This window comes from Ceratina calcarata, unplaced genomic scaffold (assembly GCF_001652005.2).
Source record: "Ceratina calcarata isolate Rehan_Ccalc_2016 unplaced genomic scaffold, ASM165200v1 scaffold162, whole genome shotgun sequence".
Taxonomy (NCBI): Eukaryota; Metazoa; Arthropoda; class Insecta; order Hymenoptera; family Apidae; genus Ceratina; species Ceratina calcarata.
Genome location: NW_017137498.1, coordinates 837,203 through 855,041, shown reverse-complemented (window position 1 = coordinate 855,041; position 17,839 = coordinate 837,203). Strand labels below are relative to the sequence as shown.

Below are 17,839 nucleotides of genomic sequence, written 5' to 3'. Positions count from 1 at the left end.
TATGCAGCAGTAAGGGTCAAGGGTTGAGAAGAGTCGTAGGTTGGTCGTCCTAACACAGTATATACATATATTCCTACCAACAATTGTACGGTACAGTATAGTGTAAGCAATATATGCGCGCTACACGGCTTGTTTGTTAAAGGCTCTTTCAGATGTGCAACTCGATTTCTCAGATGAGAAGAAATTGCAGGCACGGAAATCGCGAATCTGAAAACTGTGGATAACGTCAGATACATATTCACAGTTTCCAATCACGATTTTTTTATCTTTTATTCTTGTTGGCAGGAGGTGTAACACACATTTGAATGCACAGGCGCTACAGTCATGGATGTTTTCCTACATTTTGGTTTACTTGAAAAAGAAAAAGGTCGGTTGACGCGGCTATTGCTGCGGTTGCAACTGGAGACCGCAAGTCTAAAAGGGCCTTTACGGCTATCCTTCCTACCTACCCAACCACCCACCTATTTACGCCTGCAAGAGTGCGTGGCCTTATGTCGCGCTGCGGGACCTCGCCAGAGCTACGTACTTTTGCTCCTGGCTCCTTTCCAGCTCGCTCGCAGAGATTCTGATGTTAGTCCGGACCGCAGAATCGAGCTTCAGTTTCAATGTCGAATTCTTCGTACATGCTGTGCTGTAATTATAAATCGAATTAACTCCAATTAGACGACTATAATATTTGCATTCATTAAAAATGAAATTATACAGTAATGTATAGTCATAATTCATACATGTTATTAGCAAATTCTCCAATAGCTAATTTCAATCCAATTACATTCCGCTTTCAATAAAACTATTACACATATTTAGTAATCGCACAATCTATTCCTTATTTACATAAAATGATCGTTATTTATTTTACATAAATTCATTTACAAACATCTTACATTTATACTCGTAAGATACTGCAGAAATAATTCTATGTATGTATTTAATTCGAAACTGAAAGGTGCAAGGCAAAATTAAGGCCCTTTAAATATGGATGACAAGTGTAAGTATGAGACCAATGTCCTCGAGATGAAGATTCGAGGCGTGTCCTCCGGTCACTTGACGATGAGTCCGAAACAAGTTACGTGGCTTTCCGTTTCCTTCCAACTTTTAGATCTGTCTTGGTCCCGTTGATTGTCGTTCCTCCTCTTTCTCTCCGTGTGTCCGGTTTTGCATACGGCCGTAAATGGCAAGTTGAAGACCTTGTACACCCACACCCAAACTTTTCTTCTCCTTCTTTATCACACACAACTTTCCTCTCCCCTTTCAACAATTCGAAAAAATAGAAAACTATTATCATACAGTCTAACACCTACATCGAACGTTCGTAATATAATAATAATAATATTATTATTATTACTTGATATATTTATATAATACATGTCTGCAAGTTCGATGACATCCAGTAGACTGACGTTATCCATTCACTTTCGATGTTAAACGCGTCGACAATGAAACCCGAAACGCAATGAGTTACACTGTTACACGAAGCGTGAATGCACGCGTGTTTAGCCTTCCATGAGGCGTGGAGCAGAGAAAGCTCCAGGTTGAAGCCGAAGGAAAAAAAGAAAGCAAAAAGCGATAAAACAAAGATCGAGTCAGAAACAATTACTATAAACAAAAGAATGATGCTATTATAGAATGTGACCGACATGGGCGCTGGCGGCTGGACACGCGGTGCGGACAGTGAAAGGATATACGTGCATATGTACGTAAAAGATCTTTTAAATGCCAATGCTCTCGATCAGATTACGCAGGAGGAACGCGCGTTCACCTCCGCTTCCTTTTTCAGAGCCGCTCTTCGGTTTGACTGTTTGGTACCGTGCGATGAGGACCGGTTGCATGAGTCCTTTCGCTTCCGAATATGGCCAGCCGGTGCATGGATCCACTCCGTCCCTCTGTTCATGAATCTACCGCTTACCAAACTGTAGTTTGACAGGGCTAAAGTCAAATTTTCTCGTCATATATTCAAATCTTAGAGCACATACTAGTGGAGGCAGGAAAATGTAGTCAAATCCATAAAAAGAGAGAGGTATATTTTATCGATAGATATGAAAATAGACTGTACCCCCAAATGGAAAACTTGAAGACAGGCGATTGAGAAAAAAAAATGAAAGGAAAAGTTTCTTTTGTTTCTATCAGCGTGTGAGAGAAAGAAAGACAAGTGCTCATCCTGAGAAACTGCTTCCAGTAGTACACGCTCTGAGATTCAAACATTATAGAAAAATTAGAATTACGACTGACTTATTCCTTGATCCTTCCGTTTAGGTTTTCCAAAGATACGAAGAAAATTATTTTACCTTCTATTACTCTTCGTTTATTATAAGGATTTTGGAAGATGTGATTATCTCATTGACAATATCGTAAACTATATTTATTAAATTACTTTTTAAATAAAAATACATTTGATTTCAAGAGTCGTCAGTAAAAGTAACTCTCGCTGGTTCATTTTTTACGTTAGCACAGTCTTTATGAAAGGAAGATACAATAGGTCGTTATGACTCTCGTTGTCAGCTGTAGAACCTGCATCCCTGTCAATGTAACGCAGTGTATCCTATCAGAATATCTTGCGACTTTCACACGAAACTGTGCAAGTTAGAACACTTTGGGTGAAGGAAATACGTTGCTTTTTTATTTTCTTTTTTTCTAATTTTAATATCAGGAAATTCGTTCGTTTCTTTCTGATCGCCGTAAGAGGCTAGTCTTGTGGTCATATGGCAAGATGTGATACATGATATAATATATGTATGTATATATACTTTGATAGATTTCATTCAGCCAATCTTTAAACATCAAATTCTGATTATAAAAAGGCACTTCAATTTATATGGACATTGCCATCAAATTTTGCCATCGGTCACAAAATAAATGATTTGTAATTGATAATTACAAAATGGTCCATTTTCAACGTTAAATGACTAACAATCTTTTTTAAATCGTATTTCTTTCTTTAACCTCGAACGTCATCAATAACTTCCTTGATGACAATTTTCCTAGTAAAAAATTTCATGTAACTCGAGTTATACGTGGCAAATGCTTCGAAAATTGAACAAACCGCTGTATCGCTGCGGCAATTTGTCTTTCACGTAAGCACGATTAACGCGCAACGTTCAGAAGAATAATCTCGCCCCTTCACTAACTCCCGCATCCGCAACGAATGAACAAATGACAAACGCGTAATCCTTCCGCTTCGCCACCCCTCGTCTTTGGCTCTCTATCTTTGGCTTCGATTTCATTTCCATTTTTTGGTGAAGAATATTCTCGTCGCCTCGAGAATTCTACTTCTGACTGTGTCTCTCCGAGGCAATCTGCGAAAACAATAAAGTAACAATATTACAAGGTAAATCTGACAAATCTTGAAACTACTTTTCCATTCAAAGGGCTATGCCATTGTGACCGCTCAAAATTTAAATGATTTCGGATAAATGTTTGTGCATTTACAAAAATTGAAATAAGTTGTAAAAAAAGAAAATCACTGAACGTATAAAAAAAATGGTGATCTTAACTAATGGAACATGAACGTTAAACTTATTCCTTAATTGATTTATTTTATTTATATGTTATTTAATCGTCGGCAGCTATTAATTGAGTTCATTAAATCCGCTATTAATTGAGTTCATTAAATCCGCTATCAAACGGGAATGTTCATCATAAAAACGTAAGAAACAAGTATGTTCTTTCTCGTAGCCAGTAATGTCGTGTGTGTATTATCGTGATTTTATTGCCGAGTAAGACTTCACGAACACCCCATGCAACGGAACGCGTAACGCGCATAGCGCGAAGGCTGCAATTGTCCATTAGCCTGTTACGTCGATCGACAAATATACCGTCCCGATTCTTTCCTTTTACAACTGATGTTTCACACGCGTCGCTTTCAAGATGATGCTGTTATTTCGAACCGAAACGGAACTCAACAGAACACAGCCCTCTTCTACATGCGCTATGCGCCCGGCTGTTAAACAGCCGAAAATAGGAGGAGGTGTTAATGTCCAATTCTCGTTGCCGGCAAATTTATGCCTATTGGATACCCCGATTTTATACCCGGGAACTGCGTGTCGTAATTGGCTAAATGCAATGTGTTAATACTAACTGCTTCCCTTCATGGGATAAACTCATTTCGATAATTGCCTTTCTGTCTCAAGTACAAAATAGGGTATTAAGAATTACAAATTTAAATAAAAATTATTGTTTTATTTCATTGGATTATATCAAATATTAATATTGCTTGTATAAGGAAGTGAGGAAAAACGTTTATAATCAGTTGCAACAATGATCAGCCTGCTCTCGGTTGCATTTAAAGTTAAATATACAAAGTGCATCCGGTTTTAACGAGGAAATTTTTAGAATAGTACAAAACCATCAAAAATGAGCAAAAATACTGGCGTAAACTAACATCGACCTGCACGTGTTTACGATAGTTCCTGAAATACAGTTATGTTGCTCTTGTTGATTCGTTGTTACATTGTCTTAGTTATAACACAGGAGAACATTGTTCAATCGGAGCCAAACGCCTTGAGATAACAATTTATTGCCTTGAGCAAAGGATAATATAACTTTTAATGGAATATTCAAAATTGTTTATGCGTATTCTGTCAGTATAGCTAATATTTTTATTACTAGAGGAAAAAATCTATTTTTTTAAATTATAATTTAAGAAATTAGCTAATATAAAAGTCGAACTTGTTTGTGTCAAGCCAAGCTCTTCTGCTGATTGTAAATAATTTTTTAATTTCTTAATTGATTTCACATTTATAGAACAAAGTGCACATCCCTCCGTACTTTTCATACAGATTGTGGATAGTAATTACAATTACCGGATGATTAGTTCCCACATTTTTCCCACTCTGCTCAATAAACCGTTTGATCCCTCTCGGAGTAGCGATTAACGATTCGAAGAGGCTACTTTAACGAAGCAATAAAAGACACTACTCACTTCGATCATGCTTCCTGAAGCTCCCCCTTGATGCCAGGCACGCTATGGTGGTGCCTCGAGGCGAGCTTGTTCGCCAGGTCGTGCATCACGTCCCTGTATATCACCGTGTCCAAATTCTCGCCGAGCATGTAAAGCAGAAACCAATCGCCCACTTTGCTCCGTCGCACGATCGTCTCCACGGCGTCCCTTCGGACCAGACGAAACCGTAAGCGTAGGAGGTACACCCTCGTTCGCGGCGAAAATATGATAACGATCTGCAGAAAGGCGATTGAAACAAAAATTTGCGCGCAAACATCGTTGAAAATTTGAATGAGTGCAATAGAACCCTGATTATTAGAACGCCCACTATCAGAATGTTTTATCAACTGGACGTTCTCTCATCAAAACATTTTATTATGCGAACAATATCCTGTATTACTGATTTTTATTTTATGCACACAATATTGTATATTCTACACAATTTTTACAATTTAGTTTCCAAACCAAAATTTTGCCATTCATGAGAATTTAAGATATAATAACATTTTTAATAAATTCGCAAAATTTCTGTATTTGGTACAGTTTTATTAATGTAATATTCAGTAATTGTTAAAATTTGAATCTTTTTCATCGTTTTTATTTAAGAGCTTATAAAACCTTGAAATGAAGTTACTGAAAGAATTTAATAGGATCACTTGCCCTGTATAAAACCGTGATGAAACTGAGCATGCCGAGAAAGAGGAACCAGAACCAGAGGAATACGTATATCTTCTCGTTGACGACGTTCAGTGGGAGTATGCAAACTGCATCGTGCCTCTCGACCTCGCCGCTGACGCCGTATTTGTAAAAGGTGCACTTGGTCATCCGCGGGAACACGTAAATCATCGGATCGACCCGGTCCTCCTGATCTGACTCGAGGAACCTGAGCACGTCGATACCAAACGTCAGAAACGCACCATCGAAGAACCGGTTCATTAGAAACATCTGACCTGCGCAAATTCAAGTCCCTCTTGTAATTCCCGCTGTAAATTCACAAAAAATTTACAAACTTTTTATTATAAATAAACCTATATCGTTTATATTGAATAAACAGGATTATTTCTTTTCCATTTTTCTTGCCTAATTTTCTTTTAGATTCTGACTCAGCAGAAGTAATACAAAATCGAGTTATTGTCATTGTTAATCGATTTCTCACCTATGATGAATGAGTGGAACTTTTACCTCTCCGTCTTTGATCTATTCTAGTTCATCGATATTTAAAATAGTCCGAAATACAGAGTTCACGAGAAACACGGGAGTTCTTTTGATACATCCGGAAATAGATGCAAAACATTGGCGACGAGCTCCGTACAAATCCTTGGGGGAAAATTAACTATTTCCTTTTGGAAGTTTTAATGTCGAGGCACAGCCTCTGTTATCTCATAAATAAATGATATGAGCCAGAACGGTGCCATAAATTTGTCAGGCGATTGCAACCCCCCTAGTCTTAAGGCAAACTTTTTTTCTTGAGGATGGAGTGACACATCCAAGTGTTAAGTAAGCAATTCTAATGCTATAAAATCATCCACCTCTAATCGTGTATAATTTCTGTACCGATGAATTCCGAAAACCAAGACTTCCTTTTTTTCTCTCCTTTCATCGATTACGATCAGATAGTGCAAAAAAATTGTTTAGAATTTTAATCTTTAAACAGGAAAGGAATGAAACGAATTCTCATTTTGGTTTCATTCTTTATATCCTTAGAAATATTGATTTTACAATAACATCATCGCATGAATAATTATTGATAATTTTCTTAACATTAGATGGTATTAAAATTTAGAACATTTAATTCGATGACTTGATTGTACATAAAGGGAATGTGTAACAGAGAATCAGTGAATGAACTGTTTGCAATGACATTTGGCAACGATACAGCTGGCTATTCGTTAAGCATCCTAAACAGTCAACCTATGTGGTTATCTGTCACTTTTATTTAACGTCTACTTTGTTCCTGGCGTGCTTCTGTCGACCTTTCGTCTAGTACTTCATTATCTCATCACATTAAAATACGATTAATTAATTAAACTCTCCGACCGTAAAATTCAATAAATTTTAATTATGTAATGGAACAGTATAATTATAATATTATTTTACATCTTCGATATCGATGAATTCCGACAGTCAGGACTTCATATTCCCTCTTTTTTTCATCGATTTCAATTAGATCATGAAAAAAAGGATATAAAATGTCCCCCGAAACGAAGTTTAGCTTTTTTGCATATTATGTTTAATCGCGTACACGTTTATCTCGTTGCATCCATTCCTCATGCACATGAAAAGGCTATGAAATCATTTTATTCAGAAAATGACCAACAAAACTCGTGAATATTACATGCATGACGTTTCGGGGAACAGAATGCAAGAGAGCAAAAGATAAAGGCGCTGTTTTAAGATTCGTTCCCTTGTAGTGGAGAAATATAGAATCGTTAAAAGTAACAAAACAAATAACAGGAAAGAAGATAAACATATCTGTGTGGCAGCTAGCGGTGTGTAAAATGATTCGGGAAAGGTGAATGGGAAAATTTGACGGTCAAAGAGAAACATACAGAATAATGTTATTACGTCCACGTTTCGCGGAAAACGGTAAAGTTTGTTTCGAGATTCCAAATAGAAATATGTGCCACCAAAAACCCTACTGTAACAAGCTTTGTTCAGATCCCACATAAAATTTTTTGGCATAAGAGTTCCATCGAAATTCACCACCTATTCTCGATATTTGTTCACGTCATTATTGTACATCATCTATGTGTGTATCTTATTCGTTCATGATGAAACTGAGATTTTATATAAGATTTCTATTATTGTAAAATCTTATTTTCATACTACTAATTAGAAGGCTTTCATGTACTACGGACATTACAACATATGCATACATATGTAGATACTTCGTGTTCTAAGGTTTTTGCATATCATGCGCACTTCTATGCATCCGAAGATTTTATGTTCCTGTGAAAAGGTCAACGATTCCTGTTTCTTTGTAAGTACCTATGTTCCTATGTTCTCTTTTGAAAAGCACGAAGCCAAGCGACTTGCTAGTTTTAAAAATAGCTAAAGAAGGTAATAACCGCGGTCTATCTCTTCGTCGAGAAGCTTGTAACGTTGAAGATCAAAGAATATTCAGTCTCATATTCTTAGATGAAACTCGACGAAAAAAAGACGAATCAAGGAAATAACGTCAAAATCAGTTTTCGTCACATGCGAACTTCAAAAGATCTCAAAAAAAAAGTTTCAACGCTATTATACTCAGATTTTAACAATAATACGTACAGATTTCCTAACGATGATTACATCAGATATTCCTGTCTTGAATATTCACGTTACTTTGTACAAAACTTACGGAGAAAAGCGTATTTACAAAATAATGCAGAATCAATAAGAAACAGATGAAGCGAAAGAGAAATTAGATTGTCAGAAAAAAAAAAATAACGTGCCACTCACCGATCACATTCAGCAGGGCTAGAACTTCGCAGAGGTAGTACCTGTAAGCCCACCAATTGTGATAGCGAAGATTCTCCCATAGATAGTCGAGTAACATCTTCTTCTTCTGCTTCTTCTCGACCTCGGAGCAGAGCCCGATATCGAGGTCCATCATCAGGGCATGTATCTTGCCACCCTCCCAGCCTTTCCACAGCCATCGTGGCGTGTAGAAGAGGATCGCCTAAAACAGTAGCCAATCCATATGTTAAAACTGTTTTAACGTATCGCAATCAATTATCATTGTCAAACAATTATGAATTAGGTAATCTTTGTACATAAATATTTCTTACGATTAAAACAGATGTTTCACGTAAATGGTAAATGAAATCATAAGTAAATAGGCTGAAAATATTATAATAAATTATGAAATGAAAAAAACTATCAATAAAATACTATATGAGTTTGCATATTTTGTAAAGTAGAAGATACTTGCATTATTATTACCTGATACATAGAATCGATACAAAATTCAAACTTAGCCAGAACATCTTCCAACGCTCGGCTTACTAGAGTTATCATAACAAACGGGCAGATCGTGCCAAAAGCATGAATGATTCCTTAGCCACAATACTGAATACCCTTTGCTGATTGGCAACGACCCGAAATCAGAGATCCCCTATCGGCTATAGACACCATTCACATCGCGTATTACTCTATAAATCTTGGCACGCGTCTAAAGACACCAAATCGGCTGTGCAATCCGTGCGGTCGAACGATAAAATCGCTACAAACGGCGTCATTGTTTTGGGACGGTCGCGAATTGATTAATTGTTGTTGACTCAACGGCGATCCAATTTGGTTAACGAGTTTACGTTACCAAAGACGCTTTAAACCACGGAATTCCTTTAATCCGGGTCGTTAAAAGTTTAGAGATCCTCGATTAGGGTGTACCTCACGCAACATAGGGATGAAAATCAAAGCACTGATGCGAATATTACTAAAATCTTCGCTTTAATCTGCTCTTCATTTTAATTTACTGCATTTCGTTAAAAGAATTCAGTTAGTCTAATTCAATTACAAGATTATTTTGCATATATACAAGCTATGTAATTGCACAGCAATTTCCTTTCTCTTTGTTCGAAAGTAATGAACTTTTTCTGTAAGTAACGACTTATTATACTTTGTCGAAACGAACGGCCGTAAATTATCGAAGCTTTGTTGACTGCATGGAAAAAAGGTGCACCTAGTCAGTGAAAAGGGTCGCGCTCCCGTTCTATGTCGACGCGAATCCGACACAAAAAGGGAAAATCCGTGGATGAAAATAGAACGAAGCTAACTATACTTCGCCGCTGCTCACATGCCAGTTGGGTGCATACAGTGTTCGTATGTACATCGGAAAAGAAATGAGAGAAAAAAGATGGGGAAGAGCACACACGTTGCCACGTGGGAGCAGATGGCAAATGGATAAAATTGGTAAAACAAGCGGAAAATCGGGTTTAACGTCTTCAAACGTGTAACGTTCCTCTCCCGTCTCGTTACCTCATTTGTCCATTCTGCCGAATGAGACAAATGAAAGAGGCTACTGTGTTAGAAAGCTGCAAACCGTATAGTAGATTATAACTCTTATACGTAAAAAACTCCACACATTGGTATCGATTAATGAGTTCCGTTGCCAAGAACTGTTCCAATTTCGCGTAACCTTTAGGAGTGAATCTCTCAACGTTAAAGAAGATAGTATTGGCCAAGTCCACTTATTACAAGCTTGAGCAAAGCCTATTGAAGGCCTGCGGCACGACCTTGACTTATGAGTATGATTATAATCTGGTCACTGGTTGATCGATAATCCAAAAGCGACGAGTGTTGTATGGAAACTTGTATTTGTCCAACCAACCATCTTGATATTTCTTTGTTTTTAAAAGCATGGGAACATAAGTGAAGTAGAGAGTCATACAGAGAAAGATTGTTGTTATACTTGAAAAATTAAAAATTAATAAATTTGAATTAATGTAATATTTAAGATATCTCAGAAAACGAGATATTACGTACTATGAACCACTAATTTGTTGAAACATTACATGAATACTATACTGAAGACTGAAAATAAAAACGAGAAAAAATATACAATTTTTGAATGTATACGAATATTTATGGACTTCCCTGTATATGTATGAGTGCGTGTTTTGAAACAGATGTAACAACCTTTAATTCGATGAATAAGTTAATTTATAGAATGAATTCCATGGGATAAAAAGCAATACCTACGTAAGAAGACAACTTGAAAATGATTCAGAGATACTGTTCTAACCGTCTCCAACAGCTAATACCAATATCAACAACTGGATCTTACTTGTACTAGCAGGAAGAAGATGACCCACTGATAATACTTGTGCTGTTTGACCAGAGGATGCGGCGCGTGGCCGTGCAACCCGTCGCCTTTGCTATTCGATACGCCGGGATAGGGCACCGCCTGGCCTAAACTCATGTTGAACGCGTGCACCATGCTGTACGTGGTGTGAAGCCAGCAAAAGGTCTCGAGGACGATCTTGTCCACGGAACCGGACGCCTCGCAGTGGATCGGCGAACCGGAAATGCTCTTACAGGCCAGAGTGACACAGCCGCCGAGAAGAAGGGCTACTGTCGCACGATAGTGCAAGCGAAATACCATCGTGTCCACGGAAACCCGATGAAACTTTAACAAGGACCTCAATGAGCCAAACACGTCGACCATCTTTAGTAGGAGAGGCATTTTTATGCGTCGCGGACGGCGAACCGCCCTCGGGACACTTGAATCCTCTTCGATCAGAGGATTGTCCTCCTCGTCGCCGTTCAACAGATCCGTTTTTACGAAAACGCTTCCTCGGGACCGTGTAGTGAAAATTATCAAACTCAACGTTAGTAGCCGAAGAAAAATGTGTTGTCACTTGTTGCAGAATATTGATAATTGTTGTAGAATTAGAATAATTTAAGCTAATCGTTGGAAGTGAAGAAATATCGGAGTTCTTAGTCACAATTTGAAAACAAGTGAAGTTAAGAAAAATTCATAATTGACTTATCGATGAAATATAACCAATTTCAGGAATTTCGGTTTGTTCGCAGGAGTACACAGTGATTTCTCAATGACCAATCAGTTGGACGTCATTAAAAATAAGATTCAGATTTTCATACGTAAGCTTAGAAAAATTGTCGCAGGGACTGTTGCAACTAATAAAACATATAAGAATGTAATTTGTCACTGCGTCATTTTCTTCATCGTGCTCCTCGTGATTATCCTCAGAAGACTCCGGACAATTAAATCTTTGCTGGCGAATAAAAAACAGTAGCTTCACTATGTACATATTGCTCGCGTTTTGCTATTTTTATCTTCCAAACGCTAAATCAGACGTTCTACCAGCATTTCTTCTCATAAATTGTATTCATCGTTCAGTCTACTTTGGTTTATTTTCCAAATTCATTTTTGAGACTTCTTAAAATTTCATTCTTTCTTCACGTCCCGAGATAAAACATGTTTCATTCATCTCTTTTAACAATAAAATGTCATCCATTTTCCTCTGTAGTGCAAATGTTTTGTTCCGTAATTGAATCATTCTTCTGACTTTTATTTATATCATAACACGCATTATTTTATCTTTCAACATTCATTTCAGATCTTTTATTGTCTATATAGCAGCATCGTTAGTCAATTTTTTATAATCTCTTCTTCCTCCTCCAACGTATAAATACACTTTACATAAGGAGTTCAAACATGCTTTGTCCTTCATCAGCTATAAAACACAGAATATCACGCACCTTTTTATTACTGTTGTATCAAACTAGGTGTTCGCGAGGCATGTAATTAACCAGGTAAACAATACTAATTACATATTTCTTTCATTCTTGGTTCGTTGAAATAAAAGAACGAGTAACGAGAGGACGGAACGAGTATTCGGACACGGTGACAGACACACGTGGGGCGCGAAAGCAAGCCGTTAGAAGACTAGCGAACTTGAGAGGCATCCCTTGCGAGGCCTCGGTGCTAAACACATAACTTATATCATTGTCTAACTATCCTTCCCTTGTCCTACCAACGAAATTTATGTAGGTGTAAAACATCATTATTATAATTGATTCATTTCAATTTTGATGTCCACTAGGATTGAAACGATCAAAACGGACGCATACATTGATTCGACTAATTGTTAGTACATCTGTAAAATTGGCAGATTCATACAAAAAATGAAAGTTGATTTAATTGATTACAATTATTAATAGAAATAATTTTACAGAATACTTTGAAACCATTCATAATATATTTTCAAATAAAGCAGACAATTAATTTCACGACCATTTTTAACGGGACATGAATATATTTTGCATTGCGTTTCGCATATAAATGGATGCTCACATGTCGTTTAGAAATATTAGGTATTGATAGAAGAACTGAGGCGTAAACAAGAACAAAACTTATAAATAACTAAATTTAGGGACGTCGTTTCTGCAAAGTAACCTCGCTTTTCGCTCAACCCACGAGGGAACCATAAAATTCCAAGTATGCGGGAGTAATCGATTTTCGTTCCATCATTCTTTCGAAACGCTCGATCTTTAACTCATACGCTTTTGAAAGCGAATAACGAATTGCTCTCTTAAAACTTTGTTGACTGTAACATTTATAAACCCAGCGTAATATTACGTTACGCTGGACATTATCAGCTATTGTTTTCCTATTGTTTCATTAAATTCTTGAAAGTGAATCATTAAATGAGAACAAATAGTATTTTAAGAAATATTAATCTTTTTAACAAAATATAATCAAATGTAGATTCTCGATCTTTCAACACAAGAATTAAACTCTAAATGGTTAAAGGATGCATTTAAAATGAATAATTACGATTTAGATATAATTAAACGATTGAAGATAAAAAACTAGATCAAATTGAGTGATTAAAAAATATGTAAGACTCTGAACTAAATCAAATTATTATTAGCATAATTTTCAAAGGATCAAATAAATGAAAAACGTTCTTTGTAGTCACGCGAAGTTCTTTCAAAATATGACGAAGTGAATAATTCTCAACGCTGATGTATTAAACTTGAAAAAGTAAAGGATGCACATATTATGATATCTCGTTTAATAATATACCGATCGCGATTATTAAGAAACTGGCTAGCAGCCAATGGCATTTATTGTCGCTTAAAGAAAAGCGGATACCGAGAATCATGGGAGCAAAAGGAAGATGAAACATTCGGGTCATTGTCGCTCTATTGTTGGAACCAACCAAATTTACCTGTGAAGGATCATATTCAAACGGTACTGGAGATAATTTTAATTAGCCGACAAAAACGTTTTGGACTCGTTCCATATACAAGCTAATCAAAATACTTGATCTACATAATTGCAGCATTGTACGTATTTCATTTTTAGAAACTATAATTCTTATTTTAGATATCATAATAATTGGTGTTTAACTGGAAACACGAAAAAATAACACATATTAGGGGACATTTTTTTATATTTTGTGTTTGTACTGTGCCTGATCTAAAATGTCTTAAATGATCGTCAAAAATATTTTCAAGCTACTGAAGAGAAGTAAATATTATCAATTAATATTAGCGATACTTGAGTCGATTCCCTAAAGATGTCAAAAGACATCTAATTGTCCGGCCGTTCTATCGGCCGGTATCTAATTCCGTTTAACAACATGCTCTACTTGAAGAGATCAGGTGAAAGGTGAGGGTGGAGGTGCGTCTTTGACCGAGCCTCAAGGCGACTCGCGCGACAGCGACCCTCGGCGACAAAGTAACGACTACGGGTTTAACGAGTTAATATGCTTAGGGTTTCCTTCTTGGCAATGAACTAGATATAAGCTTCTGTAAGCAGCAAGTAAATTCCTCGACCATAGCCACAACCAGTTCGTTAGTTATCCAGCTTTTCTCATTACCGAATTTCCCAAATCACGATTGATACACGAACGCACCCCCTACTCATTGTATTTTGGCCCGAAATAAACACAGGCAAGTATGTATCACCGTTAGTGTCATACAGATACACAGAAGAGTTCCGTTTTATTTGTAAATTCAAATATTTTGTATAACGTTTAATAACTAATGACTTTAATTATTAACTATTATTATGATATAAGATGAACGTAAAAGCTGAGAATAATTTTTTTAATCTGTAACAGCTTTTAAAATCGTATTAAAAGTCAGATGACTCATTAGATTAGACTTTCGATTTACCTTCTTGACCTTATAAAAAACTACGACGATACGCAAATTGAAACAGTAAGAAATATAAAGACAAGGTTGAATGAACGGTGATTAATTGATTACCTGCAGGAACAGCATGAAGCAGACCCACTGATAGTACCTGTACTCCTTCCTCTCGCTTTCCGGATACGACTTGGAGTTATCCACTCCGGGAAACGGCACCTCGTAACCCTCTCGCTTCTTATACGCCGCAGTGATCGTGTACGTGCTGTGTATCCAACAGTACGTGTTCAACACGTCCTCCGGCAAGTCTTTGCTGTGAATACAGTCGATCGGGTTCCCTACGTACTGTCTCGTAGTAACGATCAACGAGAACGCGATCAAGAGGATCACCGTTAAACTGTAGTGCAACCGGAACACGGCCGTGTCGATGTGCACGTGAGAGATCTTGATCAGGCTTTTCAGGCCCCGGAATATGTCCAGCATCTTGAAGAAACGGCCGAGTTTCTTCTACACGCTCTTCCCCCTCCCCCTTCTTTCCGCGGCGAAGAGAAAAGAAACGGAAACGGTGAATCGTCCAGCACACTGCGTTCTCCTTACATCTTGTCCGTCTTTGATCTATCTCACAAACCAGTCTTAGAGCCCGCAAATCCGTTTCAGCTCAGATCTGTCTCAGAGACGCAAAGTATCGAAACGAGTAGGTTCAAAGACCTTCTCGCGTTTCTATCTGACGTCGTCCGTTCCTTTGGATTCTTTGCTCGGCAAAAGTAATTTGATGTGATGACGTTCCTGGGACTCAAAGTATTGAAACTGAGGAAGTTCTTTTCTTTTCTTGAATCGAATTCCTTGGCCGGTAGAAATCGTTTGATATCGGTTCAGCGTTAATCGTGTCGGATGTTTAAATGTTTCAGGGTAAAAGGGGAGCACGTGTGGTTTGATCGTGTTCTTCGCGAAAAGAAATCGTCACACGATCGTGGCGACGCGGGATCCTTTGACTCGGTCGGATCCTCTGCCGTCGTCGGTCCCCTCCTGCGCATTCTGAAGCTCAGAGCATTTTCACCGATTTTGGTTGGCCAATATTCACTTCCTCAATTAATTTGATTTAAGTATATAAGATATAAGATAACACGGACGTCCAAACGGATTTTTCTTCTAATATTTTTGGCTTGTCGTTGGATTCATTCATGTTTCTTAATGTGTTTCGTTACGTCTTCCGATAATAAAGAAATCTCAAAGCTGATCTGTTTTATTTCTCGTTTTAAAACTGTATGATATTTTTAGATTGTAAGTCAAATTTATTAGATTATATTAAAAGTCATTATAATTCACTGTACACTAAAATATCCACACGTTTAATTTGCATTGCATACACTTACGCCATGGGATCACCATCAAACCGCATTTGTGAGTCACTATTCGAGTGTCTTTAATAAACCAAATTCACCACGTGATAAAGAGCTGCCGCTGGAGTCGGAATTCAGAGAATGTTATTTGAACTTTATGAATAACATAAGGAACGCTATACATCACGATTAATGTAACTTACAATAGGTCTATTTGGTTCATTATATTTTTGCGGAAAGTCCGTCCGTTTATAAATCTGTTGGGAAAATGAATTTTTTTGGTTCTACTATTTATACAACGTACACTCAAAATATAAAGTGAGTATACGTTCCACAGATCTCATATAATTTATTTCGATTGTATTATCTATATATTATATCTACACTACTCAAACAAAATTATGGCATCACGAAAGTGATCGAAAATTGTTCAAGTTTTGAAGATGATCCCTCAGCAATAAATTATCATAGGACGATGGATTTTCTCTTACATTGAAGCTTGATACCTCTACTTCATAGTTTGTTTTTCTAAATAACGTATCATTCACAGTTATTTGAATGTAAATTTATAATTCTAAGATGATTCGTTTGAAGCTATTTCTGTGACTAACACCTAAATGTTCTTTACTTTCCCCCGCAACCTTTAATAGAAATCTCTTTGACCAAAACTCAGAGGAAAATTTTACATAACGAAAAAAGTGCTAAACATTTGCAAATTCGCTTACATTTGTTTGTCTCGTTTTATAATCTAAAAGACGAGTTAGTAAGTTAAGTTTATCCCATACCAATTCGAGTTAAATAAATTCGTTTGAACGATTGAACGTTTATTTAAGAAGCAATCAAATTTACTTCCGTAAAAGAAAAGAGGGAGGCTATTTCTGATTGTTTACAAGTACGCGCGTTAATTGTCTCCCGCGCGAGGACGTAACGCGGCACAGCGGAAGCGTAAAATCGTATTTCACGTGCAGTGTTAAGGGAAATTATGCGAAACGATTGTGAGGGGTGTAACTAGGTAAGGGGGACGCGTTCACGGTATCGCGGGGCTTTGTTTAATATGCCTTGCCATTCTATTTTAGCATTTACGCGTACAAACACGATTTGTTGCGAACCGGGACCAACCGAATTAACTTGATGCTCGCACGGAAATGCACACGATGACAACGAGCAGAAATACACTTTCCTGCTTACTACATCTTTATTCTTGACGCTTTGAACCTGTTCTGTCAAACGCAGGAAGTCCGACGACTTGTTACACAGCCATATCTGATGATGCGTGCTAGTTAACGAAAATATTAGTAGAGTTGTCGTAAAATAGATTTGTTATCTCGAGGGTTGAAAATTTGAGAAATTTTTAATAATTATATTGTTTAGAAAACACGTATAATTTTCTTAAAGTCTATATGTCAATTTTATACATCAACTGTATAACAAGTTTTGTTAGACACAGCTTAAAGGGCAATGAATTAGATAGAATGAAAAATGGCCGGGGATAATGTTTAATCTCGGCTTGTCAATTAACTGGCTACGAAAGAGATATTCGAACTTCGCTTCTAAGGCTTAATATAAAACATACTAACGATATCTCGTTACGTTCTGACGGGATGGGCATGTTCGAAAGGTATTTGGCTATCTATCAAAGGATTAACGTATAAATCTATCTGTCTACTAAGATGAGCATTCTCCAGCCTCTTTCTTTTCATTTTTTCGATTTATCGTTGGGAACAATGGTCTCGTATTAAGAGACTTAATCTGTCGAATCTATCACTTGACGTAATTAAAAACTCTTAATCGTTTGAAGTACCAGTTTGTACACTTTTAATGATTACAATTTTACAGAAGTGTTTAAATACCAAATAAAAATAATAATTTTGTAATAAATATCGAGACAATACAATTTCATACCAAAAATTTAGTAAGCTGTCTAGTTTTTTGTAACAATACTTAAAAGATATCAGAT

At 36.9% G+C, this 17,839-nt stretch overlaps 1 protein-coding gene across 4 annotated transcripts in view; it reads right to left on the bottom strand.

Moving 5' to 3' along the window:
* Window positions 1–2,337: 2,337 nt before the first annotated feature.
* Window positions 2,338–17,839, bottom strand: part of shakB (Innexin family member shaking B) — a 20,464-nt gene continuing 4,962 nt past the window's right edge. The window contains exons 2-7 of one of the 4 annotated variants that reach the window (XM_026819795.1): window positions 16,086–16,139; window positions 14,663–16,003; window positions 8,378–8,597; window positions 5,597–5,886; window positions 4,919–5,172; window positions 2,338–3,293 (exon numbers count right to left, since the gene is read on the bottom strand). In XM_026819795.1, the coding sequence (XP_026675596.1) occupies window positions 4,924–5,172; window positions 5,597–5,886; window positions 8,378–8,597; window positions 14,663–15,025 (1,122 nt within the window). In that variant the 5' untranslated portion in view covers window positions 15,026–16,003; window positions 16,086–16,139 and the 3' untranslated portion in view covers window positions 2,338–3,293; window positions 4,919–4,923. Of the gene's footprint in view, window positions 3,294–4,918; window positions 5,173–5,596; window positions 5,887–8,377; window positions 8,598–10,703; window positions 12,351–14,662; window positions 16,004–16,085; window positions 16,140–17,839 lie in introns of those variants that run through there. The other 3 variants (XM_018037220.2, XM_026819796.1, XM_018037219.2) reach the window with 3 other exon arrangements.